The 25,195-nt window shown below is 34.4% G+C and overlaps 1 protein-coding gene across 1 annotated transcript; it reads right to left on the bottom strand.

Annotated features, from left to right (window-relative positions):
• Window positions 1–17: 17 nt before the first annotated feature.
• myo5c (myosin VC) lies at window positions 18–25,195 on the bottom strand. The gene is given in 36 exon segments (XM_073831558.1): window positions 18–41; window positions 193–347; window positions 426–524; window positions 603–650; window positions 653–686; window positions 2,224–2,392; window positions 2,480–2,543; window positions 2,681–2,774; window positions 2,850–3,030; window positions 3,109–3,186; window positions 3,258–3,321; window positions 3,409–3,502; window positions 5,850–6,030; window positions 6,318–6,381; window positions 6,467–6,560; window positions 6,651–6,815; window positions 8,380–8,526; window positions 8,612–8,777; window positions 13,694–13,905; window positions 13,990–14,101; window positions 16,015–16,101; window positions 16,180–16,406; window positions 16,488–16,571; window positions 16,659–16,781; window positions 17,311–17,451; window positions 17,541–17,622; window positions 18,119–18,384; window positions 18,486–18,592; window positions 18,709–18,816; window positions 20,713–20,794; window positions 20,888–21,031; window positions 21,107–21,263; window positions 21,393–21,537; window positions 21,620–21,788; window positions 24,598–24,708; window positions 25,006–25,195. Coding segments are annotated over 36 exon segments (4,305 nt in total). The 5' UTR covers window positions 25,033–25,195.

Here is a 25,195-nt window from a genome sequence, read left to right as displayed (position 1 = left end):
ATTTCATTACAATCAATTCACCCATACAAGAAGTATTTGCACTAAAAGCCAAGAATAACCCAAATTAGAAACACAACCAAATCATGTAAAAATCTGTCAAAAACATCCAGAAAAAAACGGAATGTTTACATGTTTCTGAATATAACTAAGGCCTTGTCTGAAAAGGCATACAGTGTACATTCAGTGTCTTACCGTGATGACTTCTTTGATGCCTGAGATGATGCCGTTCATGAGAGACTTGAGCTTGTTTCCATCATTGAGGTAATCTGAATGTCTCACACACATGAAGAGGAGATGTGCAGCCAGACCAGGGATCATTAGCACACCTACACCGCGAGGTTTCAGCTCTGCAGATTACAAACCACTCAGTAAATGATGAGTTATGATTCAGACTTACACACATATGCTTTAAGTAATGAATTTACCTAGTATAAGCGTCCGGATCAGCCTGCTTTCATCCTCCTTCTTGTATTCCAACATGCCCAAGTACTCTTTGGGCACAGCCGGCGCCTCTTTCTGATTGGCTGATGAGGATACGAAACATGGAGAGGATGAGACTGGATTGGCTGAATGTGAAAGCAGGTGAATGGAAAGAGTTTTACCTGTCGCATGTGTTTGAAGAGCTCTGATTTGGTCTTTGAGACGTTTATCAGTCTGTCCTTCATGTCTAGCTGCTCCTCAAAGTCCTAAAATCAGACGAAAATCATCTTAACAAATCAGATGAAGATTGACTTATTGATGATTTCTTGGACCAAGACCAAGTCCTTCAGGAGAACAGTGATTTTGGTGCCACTAACAGTTAAAGTTTTAACATAAGTAAATAAAAGCATAAATTAATTTGAAAAAAATCTGCAAATGCATGCATAAATAAAATAATATAAAATATTTTATAAATAAATTCTAAATAACATATATTAAATAGTAAGTGTAAATATATTATAATTATACAATATTAAGATGGATAATGTGCTCAGGAGGACACTGATTTTGGTGCCACTAACAGTTAAAGTTTTAACATAAATAAATAAATGCATAAATTAATACAAAAAAAATCTGCCTGTGCATGCATAAATAAAATAATATAAAATATTTGTAAAAATCTAAATATAATATATATTAAATAACAAGTGTAAATATATTTTTATTATATAATATTAAGGAGTATAATATTAATATTTAGGAGGACACTGATTTTGGAGCCACAAACAGTCAAAGTTGTAACATAAATAAATAACTTTGCATATGCACGCATAAATAAAATAATATAAAATATTTAATGAATAAATACAAAATTATATATATATATATATATAGAAGGATAATACTATTAATATTAATAGAAGAACACTGATTTTGGGGTCACTAACAGTCAAAGTTTTAACAAATAAATTCATGAATTAATAAAAAAACTGCCTAAATAATAAATAAAATAATTTAAAGTATTTTGTAAATAAATTATAAATCATTTTTATGTATTAAATAACAAGTGTAAATGTGTTATAATATATTATAAATATATTATATTGAGGAGAATAATATTAACATTTGCATAAATTAATAAAAAAGAAATCTGCATATGCATGCATAAATAAAATAATACAAAATATTATGTAAAAACATTCAAAATAATTGATATATATATATTAAATAGTAAGTGTACATACATTATAATTATATAAAATGTATACCCAATGAATAAAATAATAAATAAATAAATCTGCATATACATGCATAAATAAAATGCATGATGCACATAACCAGACGTTTTAAATAAACACATAAATCAATACAAAAATCTGCATATGCATGCATAAATAAAATAATCTAAAATCTTAAAAACATAAATTCTAAATAATATATACAAGATAGTATGTGTAGTATATTATAATTATATAATATTAAGGAGGATATTAATAATAACCAGGAGTACACTGATTTTGGTGCCACTAAGAGTCAAAGCTTTAGCATAAATATATAAATAAATACATTTGCATAGGCATGCATAAATAAATTATATCAAATATTTTAGATAAAATATTTAATAAATAAATGTTTGCATTTTTGCATTTCTCCAACTGTCTATTATTGTTTTATAATGCATTATTTTTTATTTATTATGCATGCTTTTTTAGAAACGCTACACAAATGCACATCAACGCAGAGGTAAATATAAGCATTCCATTTCACACACACACACACACACACACACACACACACACGCACCATATTCTCCGCTGTGAGGCGTGACGTCTCCTGTCTGAGTTTGCTCTTGGCTTCGCTCTCCGAGAGCTGGGCTTTCTGTAGCTGCTCGTTCTCCTCCTGGAGGTCAGCCATCTGTCTTTCCATCTCTTCTCCTCTCCTCTCGCTCTCTGTCATCTTCTCCTCCAGGTGCCTACGAACAGATGCACAACACCTGCGCCTTCAGCCTCGTGCCACAGTCTGTAGTGTAAATATAGTCTGAGCATAATAAAAGCCTCACTTGCGCTGCGCTTGCTCCTCTTTGACAGCAAACTGAAGCTCATTGGATAACTCCTTTATTTTGGCTGCCACATACAATTGAAGAAGTTCAAACATGATCATAATAGGTCAAAGCTCAAGTGGAAAAACTCCAAACATCTATAATTTTGAATGTTGCATGTCCAAAATAATTTTGCATGCAAATCAGATGTGTTTGGCTCACCGCTCATCTCAGCGCTCTGTGCTTGCGACTGGGTCTCGAGGTCTTGTTTGTGGCGGTTTAATTCTGACACCTGCTGCTTTAGTTCTGGAATCACCTGCACACAGGAAGTCAGCATCATCACCATCAAACTGTGCAAACAAACTTACAGGCTACATAAATTACGTTCTACCATGTTCTCGGCAGTGAGGCGGGCCACTTCCTGTCCGATGCTTTGGTTGACGTCACTCTTCTCTTGAAACAGAGCTTGAAGCTGTTTGTTCTCTTTGTTTAGATGTTCGTTTTTGAAGACCAGAGCTTCTAGCTGACTCTTGTGAGTTTCCTTCTGCTCCCGCAGATGAGTTTCCATCACCCTGAGATTGAACGACAGACATTTTGATACAAAAAATGCAAAAACTATGGTTTAAATGACAAAGCTTCAGAAGTCATACTTAGCAGCTTTCTCCATGGCGTCAAAAGCATTGAGAAGATCAGCTCCATCATCATTCTCTAAGGCTTCTTCATTTAGTCTGGAGTAAAAGAGGCAACCTGATTAAAGCAAATCAATCTCAGAACAGAAAATTTCAAGACTGTCATGTACCTTTGGATGAGATTCTCCTCTTTAGCTTCACCGAGTAGCTGCCTCGTGATCAAGCTCATCTTAGCTAAGGATAGAAAATGGACAAAGACGGTTTTTAGACGAGTTTTCACACATAATGTAAAGACAATGTCCATGGCAGTATGTTTTGTACCTCTGGTTTGTAGTTTTTGAGCTCTCATGGTTTTATCAGCTTCAGCTCGCTGCATCTGCAGGCCGTTGATTTCTTTTCGTAAATCTGGTATGACCTTTAAATTGTCACCAAAAAAAGAGGAAAGTAACTTTTCAGTCATTTGCAAAGGTGCTAACAAGTGCTTCAGATTTGGCAAAATAATAAAGTTATAGCTAAGTTCAAGTTTTAGGCTCTGGAGGACAAAATTTTGCAAAAAAATATATATAAATAAGCACATACGCAAACAAACAAATAATTCACATATTTACTAAATAAATATATAAATAATCAAATGTAATAATATATCATAAAAAATATTTCGATTTTTTACATATATATGTGATATATAATACGTATTAAAATCTAAATGTAAACAAATGGTAGAATTAATATAAAGATTTGTGAAAATATTACAAATTTAAATATTAAAAATTATAGGAATTTATAGATATCTAATTTAAAATTAAAATATATAATTTTAAATTTAACTTTCATTTTTTGCATTTATTTTAAAATTTTTGTATCTTCCCAGTTTGATTTAATGGATTATTTGCAAATCCCCTCACATATTTAATTATTTCTGGTTTATATATATATATTTTGTCACAGTTCTGTCTGTTTATGTCTTTGGTTTCGCCCGTTGTCTCCCCCTGTTGATCTGTGTCATTTGGTTTAGCCCATCGTTTGTGTGATTCCCGGCACCTGTCTCTGTAATTAGTCACCCTTTAAAAGTCTGTTTGTTTCTTGAGTTCGCTGTTGGTCTTTGTGAATGTTTAATGTGAATCGTGTGTGGAAGTGACCTGTGTTCCTGCTTGTATCTCTGAAGACTTTATTAAATGTAAATAGTGTTTCTTGTTTATCTCGTCTCGTTCCGTCCAGCACGTCAACACTTATAACACATATATATATATATATATATATATATATATATATGCACATTATTTCAGCATGTTTAAACATGATCATAATAGATCTCAAGTGAAAAAAATCAAGCAAGTTACATTTTGAATTTAATATTACTTACTCATATTATGTTAAAAACTAAAAAGTGTTTTTATTTATATATTTTCGAAAAAGTTACTTTTGCTCAAGCAAGGCTGAATTTATTTGATCAAAAACAAGTTAAATATTACTACAAAATGTAAACATATTATATTATTACAACAAATAATTGCTTTCTATTTTGAATATAATTCAAAATATTTATTTCTGTGATGCAAAACTGAATTTAATTATTTTTAAATTTCTATTTGAATATAATTCGAATTTAAGTTTGAGTTTTAGGCTCTAGAGGACAAAACCTGCAAAAATGATAAATAAGTACCTACGCAAGAAAACAAATAATAAAAATATTACAGATTAAAAATGCTAGCAATTTATGGATATAAAATGTATATATAATTTAAAATCAAAATATATGTTTAAAATTAACGTTCAATTCTGCATTTATTTTAACATTTTTGCATTTCCCCAACCATTTGATTTATATTATAGTATTTTTTCATTGATGGGCATTGTTTTGTTTTTTTGTATTGATTGATTTAATGGATTATTTGTAAATCTTCCCACACATGTAATTATTTCTGTATACATTTATGCACTAATTTATTTTTGATTGTATAGACTGAAGTGAAAAAATCAAAATAGATATATTTTTGAATTTTACATTATTTATTCATATACATTACTAGTCAAACATTTGGATAATAAAGATTTTTTTGCTCACCAAGGCTGCATTTATTTGATCAAGAGAAAAAAAGTTACTTATCTTTGAACTTCTATTTGAATATAATTTAAATGTAAGTTCAGCTGCAAAAATGATAAATAAGTACATACGCAAACAAACAAATAACCCACATATTTACAATATAAATATATAAATAATAAATAATATATTATAAACATATTTACATTTCTTACATATATATGTAATATGTGTGTGTGTGTGTGTGTGTGTGTGTGTGTGTGTGTGTGTGTGTGTGTGTGTGTGTGTGTGTGTGTGTGTGTATACACATGCAAATAAAAAGGAGATATACAAATATTTAAATGAACACATAAATAAACAAATGGGAGAATACATAAAGAATTTTTTAATTATATTACAGATTAAAAATTCTAGAAATGTATAGATTATTCATAGCATTTCCCCAACTATTTGATTTTTATTGTAGTATTTTTGCATTGGTTGATTTAATGGATTATTTGTAAATCTCCTCACACGTTTAATTATTTCTGGTGTATTTATATATTTACGCACAAAGCTATTTATTAATTCATTTATGCATGTCTATCCTTCATATTAGGCTGTGTTTACTTAGTGCCTTGAATGCACTGCAATTAAACTGAAACCTGTACGTGTTCTTAAACTTGGGAAAAACGTAAAAAAAAAAAAAAAGAAACAAAGAGTTACAGATGTGATTCACCTTAACATGTTTGGTGAGCTGCAGCACTTGTTCCTGCAGTTCCACATTGACCTTCTTATCCTCCTCTACTTGCGTCTGGAGCCTGATGCGCTCCTCCCTCAGTCTACGGCTTTCCTCTTTCAGTACTACGATCTCTTTATCCGTGTCTTCCTTCTGGAGTTCACTGTTGTGCTCCGCCACCCTGACAGAACAGAGAACCAATTAAGCACAAACACGAAAGAAAATGAGAAACGTCCAATCCTTAATTTGTCTGCGTTAACAACTTAAAGTCAGGTCTGTTTCTCAAAATGCTATCATCGGCCAAATTCTGGACTTTTAGACTACTTTTATGTTTACTTCATGCTGTTTTTTTGTTGTTGTTGCTTGACTTGGTCACCATGCACTTTCATAGTACGAGCTGTTCTTCTTTTGAGTTCCATGGAGGAAACAAACACGTGTTTGGACTTTTGGGTGAACTTGTGGTCTTACTTTCTGAGTCTCTCCTGTCTTTCTAAATCTTCCATCAGTTTTCTCTTCACATCCTCAAATTGATCTGGAAAAGAAATGTCATGTAAGTTAGTCACATACTCTTCATTATCACTATCATCACTTTATTTTATAATCAGTTCCATGACAACCTTGCATCTTCAGGGTCGTGTCTTTAAGTTTCTGCTCCAAAGCCTTATTCGCCTCAGTAAGTTTCTGTTTGTCACTCTGAAGCAGAGTGATTGTCTTAGAGAAGAGAACAAAGTGAACACCGTCATTATTATATGCAATACTGTATTAATATTACAAAGATATTATACAAATTAGTGTCTTTACCTGATGGGCCTCTTCAGAGTTTGTTCTCGCCCTCTCCTCTAAAGCTGTCTTCTCATTGGTTAGCTTTCCAAGCTCCACCTCCAGAGCCTGAATCTTTTCCAGTCCTTGAGATCGAGCATTACACAAACTGGCGAGTCTTTCCATGAGGCCTAGGTTCTCTTTATTCTACAAGAAGAAAGAGAAATGCTTCGTGTTTCAGAGTCAAATAATCGTTTGAACACTTTATTTTAATTTTTGAAATTTTAATTTGAAAATTAATTTGCTGACATTTAAACTCTCAAAACATTGAAAGACTCAAAGTATACATCTAAACAGCAATGCTATTTTAATATTATTCATATTATTTATTAATATTTTAAATTAGCTTTTATTTTTATATTTTCATTTTAGTTATAGTAATTTTATGCCTTGTGCTTTTGTCATTTGTGAGACTGGACCACAAAACAAGTCAGAGGGGTTACATTTTGAAATAATAAGCTTTCCATTGATGTATGGTTTGTTAGGATATGACAATATTTGGCTGAGAAAAATCTAGAGAAAATCTAAATATTAAGAAAATCATCTTTAAAGTTGTCCAAGTTCTTAGCAATGCATATTACTAATCAAAAATTAAGTTTTGATAAATTTACTGTAGGACGTTTACAAAAGATCTTCATGGAACGTGATTTTTACTTAATATTCTAATGATTTTTGGCATAAAAGAAAAATAAATTATTTTGTTATTTAGGTAATTTTCCTCAAAAATCTTAAAGGAGTAGTTCACTTCCAGAACAAAACATTACATATATTGTACTCACCCCCTTGTCATCCAAGATGTTCATATCTTCACTTATTCAGTCGTAAAGAAATTATGTTTTTTGAGGAAAACATTTCAGGATTTCTCTCCACTGTATTGACCCAGATTACACAGACTACGCATTTACAACATAACTTGTCAATTTGTTCTAAAATAACCGATCATTTCACTAGATAACACTCTTTTTCCTCGCTGGGATTGTTTAGAGCCCTTTGAAGCTGCGTTTAAACTGCACTTTGGAAGTTCAAACTTGGGGGCACCATACATATCCATAATATGGAGAGAAATCCTGAAATGTTTTCCTCAAAAAACATAATTTCTTTGCGCTCGAAGAAAGAAAGACATGAACATCTTGGATGACAATTGGGGGAGTACTTTATCTGTAAATTTTTGTTCTGGAAGTGTACTATTCCTTTAATTTCTTTTCGACTGAAGAAAGAAAGACATGAACATCTTGGGTGACATGGGGGTGAGTAAATTATCAGGAAGTTTTAATTCAGGAGTGAACTAATCCTATAAGTCTCCAGAGAAAAAGAGCCCAGTGAGAGTTTAGAGTTTCAAAAAAATATATCTCAATTTGCCAAGATATCAAAGTCTGCAATCAAAAGTGAAAGATTTAAATATAAACTCAAACATTTCTCATCCAACCATCTGAGCTGCTCTCCACATTTATTTCATAGCTCTTTAAACTTACCATACTTCATAATACATACTCATTTGTGTCTATTTTCATTCATCCAAAGGAGTTTTAGGAGAACCAACTTATCCTGAGACTTAAAGGAATAGTTCACCCAAAAACCAAACCCGTAAGACCTTTGTTCATCTTCGGATTTCATTAAAAATATCTTCATTTGATCTTAAGATGAATGAAGGTCTTACAGGTTTGGACATTTAACATCCAGTAACATTTTCCTCTATGTTTTCAGCTTGTACCTGATCTTCTATTTTCTTGCGCAGCTGCTGGACTCGGAACGACAGCTGCACGTTGATGACCAGTCGTCGCATGGTTTGAAAGCGCCGGCGCACCAGCCAAGCTCGGGCGTATTTCTGCAGAACCACAGCCTTGTGTTCTGCCAACATCTACAATAATACACAAAGACTCACAATCAAATGTGTGACTATGAGATCAAGGACTATCATGAAAAGACAAACCATGAAACTTTGCCTTTCTGTAGCGCTTGCGGGCCATCCATCCTCTGGTGTAGGCCTGTATGATGACTGTAGCCCTCAGGACGAGCTGGTAAATCTTCCGTACCAGATACCCACGACAGTGTCTCTGAATCACCACAGCGGCCCAGCCCTGCTTCAGCGCCAAAGCTGTTATGGTGCATCTGAAAGAGAACAGTTTTCAATGCTCTCTAAAAGCAGGGGACATCGGATGCAAAATTTACTTTTACACAGTGATTGCATATAAATGTGTCTTAGCAGTGTGTGGACACAACCACCCTACAATGATAATAAAAATCCATTCACTTTTTTTTAATTCCCAAAAAACCTAAAGAGTCTCAATTATCAAGCCGTTAAAATTCAGGCCCCGCCCACGATCGGTTACGGACTGTCCTGTATTAGAATATTTTTTTCCCTCAGCCACCTTTTGTATCCCATGTTTTGTTTTTGATGGTAACGCGCCACCGAATACACAAAAAAATGGAAGAGAGGGGCGGGGTGAGCAGTAGCTCATTATCATTTAAAGAGCCATGCACCAAAACAGCTCGATGTGAACAGAGCTGTTTTTGAACAGGTAAAAAAGTGATCACTGAGGAATTGTAATCAAAGTATGACCCTAAAGAATCATGCCGACTTGGGAAAATGGGCACCCGATGTCCCCTTTAGTAAAACACACAAGGTTGAGTTCTTGCATTTCATACGTGCTATTCTTTAATTGTTTGTTTATGCACACATTACAACTAAGTGATGCTTTTGGTTGTATCACGTCATCCATATTTCACATGTTGACGCATTTTAGAAGAACAGACTTAGCTTGGCACATGCATAAGTGCATTTCTGAAGCGTGAATGAGCCAGTTTATTATTGTTTGTGAAAACTAAAACCATAATTTCTTTTTTACAAAAATTAAAATAAACTTTAACTGAAATAAAATAAAAAAGGCAACATTTAGTTAAACCTGGCATACTAAAATAACAAAAAATGAATAAAAAGTAGTTTAAAAATACTAAAATTAAAAAATTAAAATAAAACAAAATAAATGAAATGTAAAATTATAATTAAAATAAAAAAAACTACAACAAAATTACTAAAACTCACACTAAAATAAAATGGAAAATATAAAATATTTAAACTTATTCAAAATATTAATAAAAACTATAAAAGCATCTCAATGATACTAAAATAACACTGGAACTAACAGTTTGAAGTTCAATCCAAGTTTTATGGACTACTTTTATGGTGCTTGTTGGAGCTTTTGGAGTTTGGGCTGCTTAACATGTTTTGTTTTTGAGAGAGGACAGAAAGTCACATGGGTTTTCAACAACATGGGGGTTTTACCTTTTAAAAATGCTTGAGATTGCTGTATTCTGCTTCATTCTGTTGTGATAGTACTAATTTCTACCATTTTTAAACACACCCTATGTGTGTAGTCAGGTCAATATTTTTCCTGCTACTGGTAAGCATGCTAAGCCAGTACTACTTGTGGGCATACTCACCCAGGATGTAAAGCTGAAACCTATTGAGATTCACCGGTCAGGAAGGCGGTGCAGCAACGCAGAGTGGAGTGCGTAGGGCAGGCTGGAGTTCTAAGGAAAGCCTGGTCTATCCACTGCAGCCAAAGAAGTTACCAATCGTAATGCTTGTCATGCCATTGGACTTTTAACTTTAGCGGCCGAGGGGGTGGGGTTGCTCGGGCGCAACAGCTTCTCCACTAAAATCTGCGACTGTCAGTTTAACCCTAGTGCGGTCAAACAAATAAACGACAATATACAAAACATATTCTTGGTGCATGGAATGTGCGTACTCTGATGGACAGTTAAAATACACTTAGACTCCAATGAAGTACAGCACTTTTAGCCAGGGAACTAGCTCAGTATATTGATATTGCTGCCCTTAGTGAAACTTGTCTTGCAGAGGAAGGAACCATCTGTGAACCTGACGGAGGCTACACTCTTCTGGAATGGAGAGTTGAAAAATGAGGACAGAATCCATGGGGTTGGCCCGGCCATTCGGACCAAGCTTCTTGAACTGCTACCTGATCTCCACATTGGCATCAATGAGCGGCTCATGAAGCTTCGTATTCCTCTGGCCAACAAGAGGCACATAATAACCATCAGTGTTTACGCTCCGACACTTACCAGCGGTGACGACTTAAAGGAAAAATTCTATGAGAACCTTAGTTCTATTGTGACGTCTACACCAATTACTGACAAGTTAGTAATTTTTGGTGACTTCAATGCAAGAGTGGGAAATGACCACAGCAGTTGGAAAGGTTTGTTGGGCCCTTATGGACTTGGCAGGATGAATAGCAATGGATTATTGCTGTTGATGATGTGCACAGAAACTAACTCACAATTACCAACACCCTATTCAGAATGGCTAACCAATATAAAACATCATGGATGCACCCTACGTTCAAATAGTAGCATATTATTTATTATGTCTTTGTGCGAAGGCGGGATGTACGTGATGTCCAAATCACTATGGCCATGCGAGAAGCTGAGTGTTGGACAGACCCCAGATTGATTAGGTCTTCACTCAAATTGCACATTGTGCCTTCCTATTGCAAGAAGCCTAAGCTAAATATAGCAAGGTATAACCTTGCCAAGCTAAAAAAAATCCCATTTGTACAAAAACAGTACCAACAACACCTTAATGATGTTCTGGCTGTTCATGGCCCACTGAATGGAGATCCAACTGAGAAGTGGAACCAGTTTAAGCAGATGGTGAGCAAGGCAGCAAAAGAAACCCTTGGCTCCAAGAAGCCAGTTCACCAAGATTGGTTTGATGAGAACAATAATGAGATCAGGAGGCTCCTGGAGAAAAAAAGTAAGGCATATGTTGAATCTCAAAATGACCTTAACTCTGTAGCAAAGAAAGATCGCTTCAAACATCTACAAAGAAAGACTCAGAAAGAGCTGCGTTGGCGATGGAGGGAACATTTTTCTGACCTGCTTAATTTGGCCTTATGTAGTTTCTCCCTTGCCACTGGAATCCATACCACAGAAGTCCGTACTAAGTAACCTTGATATGGAGGAAGTCATGAAGACAATTAATCAGACTAGCTATGGCAAAGCTGCCGGTATAGATGGTATCCCTGCTGAGCTCTTTAAAATGGCAAGCTCAGAAATGCTCTGCATTTTCCACAGCATCCTCACCAGCATATGGAATGAGGAAATAATGCCACAAGAATTTAAAGAGGCTATAGTGCTATCCATCTTTAATAAAAAGGGCAGCAAGGCTGACTGTGGTAACTACAGAGGTATCTCACTTCTGTCAGTTGCTGGGAAGATTCTTGCAAGAATCATCCTCAACAGACTAATTAACTTCATCTCAGAAAAGTCCCTACCAGAGGCTCTGTGTGGTTTTAGACCTGGCCGCAGCACTGTTGAAATGATCTTCACAGTTAGGCATATTCAAGAAAAATGCATTGAGCAGCATGTGTATCTTAATGCAATTGTTATTGACCTTACAAAGGCCTTTGACACAGTGAATAGAGAAGCACTGTGGATCATTCTCACAAAGCGAGACCAGCGTCTTGGCACATGCTCTAGGAAATTGAGAGAGGAGGACTAGATGGCTTCCTCTTTGTTCTCCGAAGATGCCAAATTTAAGACGATCAAACGGCTGATTCTGGATGCACTCTTTGCAGATAATTGTGCTCTTATGGCACACTCGGAGCCTGATCTCCCAGTCATAGTTGACAGATTTGCAGAAGCCGCACATCTCTTTGGACTTACTATTAGTCTTAGCAAAACCGAGGTCTTATTTCAGTCTGTTCCTTGCTCCAGAGAACCTCTACCTACAATTACCATTGAAGACAGTTGAACATTTCAAATACCTCGGTAGCTTTATATCTTCTGATGGGTCACTAGACAAGGAGATTTCAACATGCATCAGCAAAGCCAGCCAATCCCTTGGTTACCTATGCACAAGAGTCATGAACCACAGAAACATCAAGATGTCTACCAAGATCAAAGTATATAAGGCAGTTGTGCTCACTAGTTTTCTTTATGGCTGTGAAACTTAGACGCTGTATAGAAGGCACTTAAAACAGCTTAAGCAATTCCATCAGAGGTTTCTAAGATAAATCATGTGCACCAAATGGCAAAACAGAGTGACAGATCTGGAGGTTCTAGATCTGTCAGCATTGAGGCCATGATTATGAAGGCCCAGCCACACCAGACAGGACATGTTATAAGAATAGACAGTTCCCGCATCCCTCTGCAGATTATTTATGGAATTTTGTCTCAGGGTTACAGGAGTCGTGGATGTCCAAGAAAACGTTACAAAGACTGTATTAGAAATAGTCTGAAATATGTTGACTTGAGGACAGAGCCAAATGGTGTGCAGTAACCAAACTGGCCTATAGAAAATTTGAACACTGTCAGCGAGAGACAGGAAATATCCCACAACTGCTCCACCAAAAGCATCCTTTCCATGTCCTAACTGTCCCAGAGTGTGCGCATTCAGGAATGGTCTTAGTCATACTCGCACACATCAGAGGATGATTGCACAAAAAGTGCATCGTAACGATGGTCAACCAAGGATGTGTGTACATAACCTTTCAAAAGTTTAGGGTAAGTATTTATTTATTTATTTATTTATTAAAAGAAATTACTTTTATTCTGCAAGGATGCATTAAAATGATAAAAAAGTGAATTTAGACATTTATAATAGTAATAAAAAATTGTATTCGAATAAGTGCTGTTCTTTTAAACTTTCTAGTCATCAAGAATCCTAAAAAATCCATCATTGTTTCCACACAAAAAAATGAAGCAGCACAACTGTTTTCATACTAATCAATAATAATAATAATAATTTTTAGAAATGTTTCTTAAATTAGCATATTACAATGATTTCTGAAGGATCATGTGACACTGAAGACTGGAGTAATGATGCTGAAAAACCAGCTTTGCATCACAGGAATAAATTACATTTCACAACATATTACAATTAAAAACTGCTAATTTTAATTGTAATAATGTTTCGCAAAATTACAGTATTTTCGATCAAGAAATATTCAAGAAGGTCATGTTAAAAGCCTGTTTTGAATTGCTAGTGATCTGGAAACACTCACCTGATCTGTTTCTTTCCACGCACATACAGTTGGATAGTAATGGCAGCTTGTCTCATGTGCAGGAACCTGCGTCTTTGCCTCCAGCCTCTCACATGCTTCTGGATGGTCACGCAAGCCGTGCGAAGATGATCCAAACGCAGCTTCTCCAGGTACGCCACCTGTCCTGCCCGGAAGAAGATCTTAGTCCGACCAAACTTGTACTGGTTGGAATCCTGTAATGGATCAAAGAGGATTTTTTTATCAGAACGTGACTTAAAAAACGCAAGCTCTCAGATGTAGCACAGTGTTACTCTCACAGGAATGAGTCTCTGCAGAACTGTCTTGCACGTCTGCTTCTTCTCTCCCAGCTTCCGCTCTGACTGGCTCATTAAGATACTGTAACGGCTGTAAAACTCTATATACGTCCACCTGTAATGATGGACAGAGACGAAGAGAAATGTTCAGATTACTGTTGAGACAGAAACATCACTAATCTGTACATCGGTGGCCATTTTAATGCAATTTTTCGCAAATGTAAAATAAATAAATAAATAAATAAAAAAAACATTAAAGGGATTGTTCAACCAAAAATAAAAAGTGACCGTCATATCTTTCTTAACCTGTAAGACCTTCATTTATCTTAGGAACATAAATTAAGAAATTTTTCATGAAATTTGACCTTTCTGACCCTCCATAATCAACAATGGTACTATGGCATTCAAGGCCGAGAAAGGTGTTGTGCGTTATAGTATGAACACAAGTTGAAGACTGACATTAAAGATAAGGAAGTGTTGAATAAAGCCATTATTTTAGCTTTACTTGTGGAAATAATGTGATCTTGTAGCTTCATAAAATTACGGTTGAACCACTGATGTCACATGAACTATTTTAACAATGTCCCTACTACCTTTCGGGGTCTTGAATGTGTTGCATTGCTGTCTATGCAGGGACAGAAAGCTTTTGAATTTCATCAAAAATATCTTAATTTGTGTTCAGAAGATGAACGAAGGTCTTAGAGGTTTGGAATGACATGAGAATAAGTAATAAATGACAGAATTTTCATTTTTGGGTGAACTATCTTTTAAATAATTCTCACAAAAACGTGTCGTACTCACACACAAAAAAAAAGAATTTATGACACTGACATTATTTTCATGGCAACTAAAAGCATTTTCAAAATACAATGATTTAAAAAAAAGGAATATTTTCTGTAATTGATGGTTTTATTTCCAGTATTTACACTGTACATTTACAGTATTTAAATTTTTTTTAAATAAAAACAATAAAAGTCACAATGCAAATAATAATCATAACGATCCTAAATATAGGGTTTTCTTTACACAAAATATCCTATCTTTTTTCTTCCTTCTAAATTTTGAAGCAAAATATGACCTGGACATGTTCTCGACAGGTTTTATTAATTAAGTTATTTCTGTACTATTATATATATATGTAGAATTTTAGGTTAATTAAGTTTTTTTTTTCAACATTTTTATTTAGCTTTAATTTATTTGTATTTTAGTTTTAGTAATTTAGTACTTCAAATCTAAAAGTCAACATTTCAAATTTTCATAAGTTTTTAATCTAATATTTATATTTTATTTGGTTTATTTAATTTAAATTAAACTGGACTAATTTTATGTTTGTGTAACAAAAACACTAATATTCCTTCATAGATATTTTACTACAGATATGCCTTCCTGTATATTTTGTGTTTTGTGTCATTCAATCGCAGTTTCATATCTTTATTAAAGTTACAGGGCTGTCATAATTAATGCTAAAAAGTCCAAAAGTGACATTTTAATGGTGCACAAAGTGTTTAGGCAAAACTAAGGGCCAGATTTACTAACAGCAAGTACTGTCAGGATTTACGCATAGTGAAGAATTAGCGCTGAAAAGACATGGACACAGTTATTTTTGCACCTGACCTTACTGAATATGCATTTGTAGGAGTTTCAGACACAAAATTCATGGGAGGAGAGTATTAAAATGAATCACGCAACACGATTTACTAACGTTTGCGCATGTCAAACTACTGGTATTTGCGACATTATTTAGCGTCTAAAAATGCATTTCTTAAAGCAGCACTAATTTGCACTGCTCTCGGAAGATTGCGCTGGTCATTATTGAAATTATCTGTGTTCTTTAACGTGCACATTGTCAGTAAATCACATGCAGAATTTCCCCTCCGCTTTTATGGAATTGCACTCTAACGCTAATTTGTCCTAGTTCAGTAAATCTGGCCCTGAATTTGTAAGGTGGTTGAAGATGCAGTATCTGAGAACACAGCAGTCCTGAAAACTTTAATAAACATAAAGAGAAATGACTGAGGTGCTAGTCACCTGGACGGGTAACTCTGGGCACTGATACGGATGGTCTCCAGCACACCACAGGCTCTCAGCTGCTGCACCACACGCTTTGAATCATATCTGAACACATACAATACAAAAATTTACACTGTATGCCAAAAAACACAAATAAAACAATACAGGATTGTTGTCACTTACTCAAATGGCAGTTTCTCCTCATTGGGTTTAATACAGCGCACATAATGAGGTGTAGTAGCATTCAGCGTCTCCATTAACAGGTACAAGGAACTTCGAAACTTGTCTCCTACGGTTTTTCTCAGCTGCTTGTTTGAAGCTTTGACTCTGGGATGTGCCGGTGTCACCTTAATCATTTTATGCACAGAATTTGGTTGCTCCTCTTTAAAAAAATCTGCCAAGACAGCAAACTAACAACACAGAAATTCCATAAACAACATTATAATGACATTAATCTTCATTGAACATTAAGGGAGCTGTTATGTTGATACCTGACTGGTGCGCATGATGCCCACCAGCTCTTCATAAAGCGTGTCTCTGTTCTTCTCCAAAAAACCTTTGCACTGGTATTCAACCTAAAGAAAACAGTTTCAGTTCTTTATGCAGCATTTTCACATTTAAGACTATTTAAGGCAACACAGAGAGAGGTAATAGTCTCTCACCTTATCAGCAAAATGCTGGATCACAAAAGAGTCATTAGACATACGGGGTTTCTCAAACAGCGAGTTTGAGCTTAGAAAATTATACAGCTTTTGCAGCCAGTTCTTATCAGTGCCTTGCAGGAACTGTAGAGGATCAAAAATGATTCAGTTAGTGCCAAAAATGATCATAATGATCCTGAATACAGGATTTTAGTTTAAGTTTTAGAATTTTGTCATTTTTCTCAATTAATTTCAGTTTTAGTTTAGAAATGTTGTACTTTAACCTAAGACGTTGTGTCAGTTAAAGTTAGTACAAAAGGAGACATTAAATTGATACTTGGAGTGAACAAACAAACAAACAAGATCCTTTTAATATCTCAGCACTTTCTCCAAGAAATTATTGAGATTAAAAGAAGATCAAGTGTTAAGAAGTCTTCTGAATTCTAAGCATATCACAGTTTGTGTCTAAACCAGTCAGTATTTCGTTCCTTGACGCACTAAGAATTAGCAGTTAATTAGAAGAAATCTGATGCTTAATATTCAACAGGTGGCTGATTTTGAACCAATAGGATTTAATTGTGGGCGGGGCTACACAGCAAGCCACAACAGTAATATAAACCCCCACTTACTTTCTTAATTTAAAGCTGGTTAAGACCCACATTGTTATTCTTACCAGACACTCCTCATCCAAAAGGTCCAGGATGCCCATCTTGGCCTCGATGAGATCAATAACAGGCTGATTGTCGTAGAAATCAATCAGTGTCCATGGAATGTCCTCTTTCATGTACTCCTCCTGCTCCAGTTTAAAGACGTGCTGATGGGATAATAATCAGTGGCATGTATTTATAGGTTACACTACAAATCAGATTTATTTCATGGAAAAGACAATAAAGATGACCTTACCAGGTTGAACTGTTGCTGCAGCTTCTCATTGGCGTAGTTGATACAGAACTGCTCAAAACTGTTAATATCAAAGGTCTCAAATCTAGACGATGATGAGAGACAGATCAACATTATAAAAAACGCCACATTAAAGAGCTGTCCACACCAAGAACGATAATCTATAACTATATTAGCTATAACTATATTACCAGTCATAAAACACAATACGGGCTGTGAAATTATATGTGCATTATTCAGGGTTCATATAGATACTATGAAATTAAATTCCACAACGTAGGAAGCACTACTAATCAAACAATATCTTATCCTTCAGATTCTAAAAAAAGATAAATAAAAATTCACTAATAAAAATGGCAAAAATAAAAAGGTTTGTATTTGTGTATACTTTTTTTTGTCTTTGTTTTTTTTTTTATAACTGTACTGCCTTAATGGTTTGATATTCTCTACTGTTTAATAAAAACAGAACAAAATGTGCAAAATCACTACCAAATCCTGATATAACCGTATTTGGCTTTGCTGAGCATTAATTTTAGGCCCTACTTCAAAATATACATGTAGATGAATTCAACTTGACATACCCATAAATATCCAACACCCCAATAAATGAATGTTGCTTCCCAGGGACCATTAGTGCCTGGTTGATCTTGTTGATGACCCAGTTGAAAAGATGGGCGTAGATGTGTTTGGCAAGGGCATCACGGGCATTGATGGCACGCTCCTTGGGCTGCGGTTTTACCACTGTCTCTGCTGACAGGACTATCCGTCTGTGACACAGCCAGCGGCACATGTTGTCCATGTTGACGCCCATCAGCTCACAAAATATGGATAAGTGAGGGTCTCTAGACTGGAGAGAGCAGAATGAATGCCTGATGAAAGTCCTGATTTGGCCTAATGTCAATTATCAATGTAAACACCTAAAACAACACAGATATGTATATTTCTTACACCGATGGATGATTTCTCAGAGCCATTTTCCTTGATTTTTACGTTTCCCAAATGCAGAATCGCAGCGAGCACCTTAAACACGTCAGCCTGAAAACTGTCCTTAAGACCTGAAGGGAAACAAGGTTGTATCAACAAAGCTGAAAGAACAACAGAGGAGTTGTGTGCTTGATAAATATTGTAGAAATACAATATTTATCTGTCTGTTTTTGTAACTATCTGTTACCTAGTAGACCAAAGGTTCTGCGTGTTTCTGCCATGTCAGTGCGGTCGTCCACACCCTCGATCTCTGTATCACCACCCAAACATGTGTAGTTAAACTTGTCTGCGCCCACTAAACAACAGATGAAGAACACGATGGCATTACACACAGGATTTCCCATAGATCTCTCTATCTCTCTATCTCTCTATCTGTCTATCTATCTGTCTGTCTGTCTGTCTGTCTGTCTGTATATCTATCTATCTATCTATCTATCTATCTGTCTGTCTGTCTGTCTGTCTGTCTGTCTGTCTGTCTGTCTGTCTGTCTGTCTGTCTATCTATCTATCTATCTGTATATCTATCTGTCTGTCTGTCTGTCTGTCTGTCTGTCTGTCTGTCTGTCTATCTATCTATCTATCTATCTGTATATCTATCTGTCTGTCTGTCTGTCTGTCTGTCTGTCTGTCTGTCTGTCTGTCTGTCTGTCTGTCTGTCTATATATCTGTCTGTCTGTCTGTCTGTCTGTCTGTCTGTCTGTATATCTATCTATCTATCTATCTGTCTGTCTGTCTGTCTGTCTGTCTGTCTGTCTGTCTGTCTGTATATCTATCTATCTATCTATCTGTCTGTCTGTCTATCTGTCTGTATATCTATCTATCTATCTATCTATCTATATGTCTGTCTGTCTGTCTGTCTGTCTGTCTGTATATCTATCTATCTATCTATCTATCTATCTGTCTGTCTGTCTGTCTGTCTGTCTGTCTGTCTGTCTGTATATCTATCTATCTATCTATCTATCTATCTATCTATCTATCTATCTATCTATCTATCTATCTGTCTGTCTGTCTGTCTGTATATCTATCTATCTATCTATCTATCTATCTATCTATCTATCTGTCTGTCTGTCTGTATATCTATCTATCTATCTATCTATCTATCTATCTATCTATCTATCTATCTATCTGTCTGTCTGTATATCTATCTATCTATCTATCTATCTGTCTGTCTGTCTGTCTGTCTGTCTGTCTGTCTGTCTATATATCTGTCTGTCTGTCTGTCTGTATATCTATCTATCTATCTGTCTGTCTGTCTGTATATCTATATATCTATCTATCTATCTATCTATCTATCTATCTATCTATCTATCTATCTGTCTGTCTGTCTGTCTGTCTGTCTGTCTGTCTGTCTATATATCTGTCTGTCTGTATATCTATCTATCTATCTGTCTGTCTGTCTATATATCTGTCTGTCTGTCTGTATATCTATCTATCTATCTGTCTGTCTGTATGTCTATCTATCTATCTGTCTGTCTGTATATCTATCTATCTATCTATCTATCTATCTATCTATCTATCTATCTATCTATCTATCTATCTGACTATATACTTTTATTCACCAAGGATGTATTAAGTTAATAATTAAAATTTTATTAAAAGTTAATAATAAATAATTTACATTGTTTTAAAATATTTATATTTTGAATAAACACTGTACTTTTTAAACATGTTATTCATGAAAGAATCCTGGAAAAAAAAAATCACAGTTTCCAAAAAATATTTGGCAGCACAACTGTTGATATTATCCAACATTGATCATACTAATAATAAATCAGCATATTAGAATGATTTCTGAATGATCATGTGACACTTAAGACAGGAGTAACAGCTGATAAAAATTCAGCTTTTCATCACAGGAATAAATTCTATTTTAAAGTATGTTAAAATAAAACATTTTGCAATTTAAAGACTATTACAAGTCTTACTGACCCCAAACTTTTGAATGGTAGTCTATCTATCTATCTATCTATCTATCTATCTATCTATCTATCTATCTATCTATCTATCTATCTATCTATCTATCTGACTATATATCTGTCCATCTGTCTATCTATCTATCTATCTATGATCCACTTCAAATGTTGACTACTGTACTGCAAAAAAAAAAAACAAAAACAAAAACTCTACTACATGAATAGCTACGCCTATTCACATAAAATTCAAAGTCATATAACATGTACAGAAACACTCACACAGTCTTAAGTCTTTAAACTCCGGCTGATTTGCACAAGCACACAATTGGTAGAAGATGTGATAATTTCTCTCATTCTCTGACTGCAGGAGAACAAATGACATATTATGAGTTTTGCAACTATTATTATGTAGATATTCTGTTGAAGTTCACACACTGTCAAAAACAGCTTTCACCTGAAAAACCACCCTTGACTTTTCCAGAAGGTATGTCCTCATATTAGCACCAATGATTTGGTATCTTTTGTCAAAGCTGATCTCTGTGTACTTCCCGAATCGACTGCTGTTATCATTTCTGGTTGTTTTTGCATTTCCAATGGCCTGAAAGCACATCAGATATTGCAAAATACATCTGATATATCACATTTGATCCAGTGATTTGATGGTTTGTTTTACCTCAGTGATTGGGTTGGATGCCAAAACTTTATCTTCCACCCGAGTCTTGCTGCCAGATTTGCTAACCACAGCGAAGTACCTCATAGCATAGCGAGCAGATACGGTCTTTCCAGCTCCGGACTCACCGCTCACAATGATGGACTGATTCTTGTTATTCCTGCAGTTTGAACAAAAAATTGTACTGCACTAAAATTTCAACTGGCTCTTGTTTTCATCTTAGCTTGTAAAACCTCCACACATACAGTCTTTCTGGTATAAAGGGGTGTTTTAAGACATAATTCATTACCTGGCCATTTGCTTGTAGGCCTCTTCAGCCACAGCGAATATATGAGGGTCGAGGTCGCCCATGTTTTGACCAGCGTAAGCGTGGATGACTGCATCTCCATAGATGGGAAGCTGCTTGTATGGATTGACTGCCACCAGGATAATTCCTGAGATGGCGAATATCAGGATGAAGTACTCACATCAATGAAGGAGGTTCACATTAAGGAAGCATTTCTACAGATGACCTACCGCAATATGTATAGATGATTTTGGACTCGACAAATCTGACTTTGAGGTTATGTAGCACGGCCGGCTCATGAAGGTAACTAAGGGCCGTAAGGTCATTCTCACCCACCAGGATATCCGGGTTACGAAGGGGTGGCAACTTATCACCCCCTTCCAGCGGATACTGCAACTCCTGCAAGAAAGAGCCATTTACTTCATTCCTGGATGAATCGGATGAATTTGAATCAATAAATGATTGACTCATTTACTAGACATTTACTGACACCTACTGGCAGTTTTAGTTTCTTATTTAGAGTATCATTAAAAATTAAATACTTCCATATGAATAAAAGATATGAAAATTAAAATCCATATTAATAAAACAAATATTTAAAGGTATATTTCATCCAAAAATTTTAACTACAAGTCAAAAGTTTTTGAAAAGCAAGATTTTTAATGTTTTTCAAGTCTCTTCTTTGATAGCAAAAAGCAGTAATATTGTGGAATATTTTTACTATTTAAAATAACTGCTTTCTATTTGAATATATTTTAAAATGTAATTTATTCCTGTGATCAAAGCTATTTTTTCTGCATCATTACTCCAGCATCAAGTGTCAACTGCAAGTTATAAAGTATGAATTGAAAAATATAAACTCACAGTTGTAAGAATAATTTTTCCCCCTCACAACTGGACTTTTAACTCACAACTAAAATGTTATATCTAACAATTATAAGAAAAGTCTAAATTGTGGGGAAAAAAATGATATAAACTCACAATTGTGAGAAAAGGTCAGAAATGTTTAGTTCATAACTTACAATTTTGAGCTTATATCATGTAATTCTGAGTAATATAGACAGAATTCTGATAAATAAAGTCAGCATTTATCTAAAATAAAAAGCTTTTGTAACATTATACACTATACCATTCAAAACCTTGGAGTCAGTATTTTTTTTTTTTGTTAAGAAATTATAGAAATTAATACTTTTATTTAATGTTACAAAAGATTTCTATTTCAGCTAAATGCTGTTCTTCTGAACTTTCTATTTAGCAAAGAAACCTGAAAAAATTCTTCTCAGCTGTTTTCAACATAATAATAATAAAACACGTTTTTTTAACCAGCAAATCAGAATATTAGAACAATTTCTGAAGGATTATGTGACTGGAGTAATGATGCTAAAAATTCAGCTTTGAAATCACAGGAATAAATTACATTTTTAAATACTTTCAAATAGAAAATAGTTATTTTAAATAGTAAAATTATTTCACAATTTGACTGTTTTTGCTGTACTTTGGATCAAATAAATGCAGGCTTGGTGAGAAAAAGAGACTCTTTAAAAAAAACATAAAAATCTTTCTGTTCCAAAACTTTTGACTAGTAGTTTCTTTTAAAAGCTACTTTACTTTGTAAAGTCTGTGATGCTTTTTCTCATTTAATGGCTTTAAATAATTTTTTGGGGATGATTTCTGAGCCAGTTTTGATGTGTGATTAATTTGCGTTTTTTTATTTTTTATTTTTTGATTAATGAATTGCCACATTGTGTAATTAATTAGATAAATCATGTATGTCACCACTTTATTTTTATTTTTACATGTTTTAAGATTAACACATTTATATTTTAGGTTACAATTTATACAAATGTACGTTTCAAGTCATTTCAGGTCAGCAACTTATTCATATATATATATATGTGTAACACTTTTAAATAACATTTTTATTTAATTATATGTGACCCTGGACCACAAAACCAGTCGGTTTTTTTTTGTTGTTGCCAAAAATCATTAGGAGATTAAGTAAAGATCATGTTCCATGAAGATATTTTGTACATTTCCTACCACAAATATATATAAACTTAATTTTTTGATTAGTAATATGCATAGCTAAGAACTTCAATTTGAAAAACTTTAAAGGCGATTTTCTCAATATTTAGATTTTTTTGCACTCCCAGATTCCAGATTTTCTAATTGTTGTATCTCAGCCAAATATCGTCCACTCCTAAAAACCATACATCAATGGAAAGCTTATTTATTCAGCTTTCAAAGGATGTAGAATTGACCCTTATGACCAGTGTTGGGCAAAGTTACTTTTAAATGTAATGCATTACAATATTGAGTTATTCCCATAAAAGTAACTAATTACATTACTTAGTTACTTTTTATAGAAAGTAATGCGTTATGTTACTTTTGCATTACTTTTTAAATCTGGGCAGGGCTTGCTTGTTTGTTTTTAATATAAAAAGTTCTATTTTTGGCAAATATAAAAGCCTTTTCACACCAAAAGCCTCAGACTTAGAGAAAAGTAAATTCGCGTCTGTACAGTAGAAGAAAAAACGTCAACTCTTCAGCAATAAAAAAAAAGGAAAAACAAATGTTAGATTATAGTAATTTTTGCTTTTTAGTATGGATGAATTGGATCATCGAAAGTCAGCAGCAAAGACATTGGTTAATAAAATGAGATTAAATAGATAAAGGATATTTGTATTGTTTAACATATTTAATTATTGCAGGTTTGAGTTGAATTTCACTGTTTTTATTCATTTTGAGAAATACTGTATCTGTTTTTTTAGTGAGTGAGATGAATTAATGCATGTTCACTTTTATTCCAGAACTAAGTAACATCTTACTCACAATTTCTCTCAACATGGGGACAGGAGAGCTTTTAATGAATAAATAGGGGGGAAATGTAACTGGCGTTACTTATTTGAAAAAGTAACCCAGATATTTTCTTGTCAATTAAAAAGTAATGCATTACTTTAGTAGTTACTTGGAAAAAGTAATATTATTACATAACTTGCGTTACTTGCAATGCGTTACCCCCAACACTGCTTATGACTGGTTTTGTGGTCCAGGGTCACACATTATATTTAATTTAAAATCTTCTTGTACATTAAAGGTGCTGCAAAGAATCTTTAGAATGTATGAAAAATACTTTTAATTTATGGGAAAAAAAATCAACAGCTGTTAAGTGTTAAATTTTGATTTTATTTCATTTTTTCTGTCCTACCGTCCCATCTTCCAGCTGTATTTCCAGCACAGTATCACCAGACTTGAAATCTGTCAAAATCTCCGCAGATTTCCAAACATGTTCCGTGTCAGGGATCCACACCCTGTTATACTACAACAGAAAACTCACATTACACAGCTATTTCATAAAAAACGTACCTCGGAAAAGAAGCTGTTTCGTATGGCAGATGTTTTAGCAATTGTGCAGCGCTTTAACAACAACAAAACTAAGTTACGGTAGAAGTAGAATGACCATATGTCACAACTACAAGAAAGCTGGACTCAATAATGTCATTCAGAGTTTTCGACAAGAGCATTATCTTCTCAAATACATTCATTGTAGACTAACACATCACGTTAATAAACTTGCTAAAACATTTTACAAAAGTGAAGCACTTGCTAAGCATACCTTTGTATACAACTCCGACAGAGCCATGGCAACAGGAGTCGCGTCCCTTCACACAGATTTATTTCATACTGAACGCACTTTCTCAGTCATGATACTTAGCCTACGGGGGAAACTAATATTCAAACGCCTAACTTTTTAGCCATGGCACCTGCTAAAAGTCTGGAAATGACGGTGGGAACTTCCTCGCTCA

This window comes from Garra rufa, chromosome 25 (assembly GCF_049309525.1).
Source record: "Garra rufa chromosome 25, GarRuf1.0, whole genome shotgun sequence".
In the NCBI taxonomy this organism is placed as follows: domain Eukaryota; kingdom Metazoa; phylum Chordata; class Actinopteri; order Cypriniformes; family Cyprinidae; genus Garra; species Garra rufa.
This window is presented reverse-complemented; position numbering and strand designations above follow the sequence as displayed.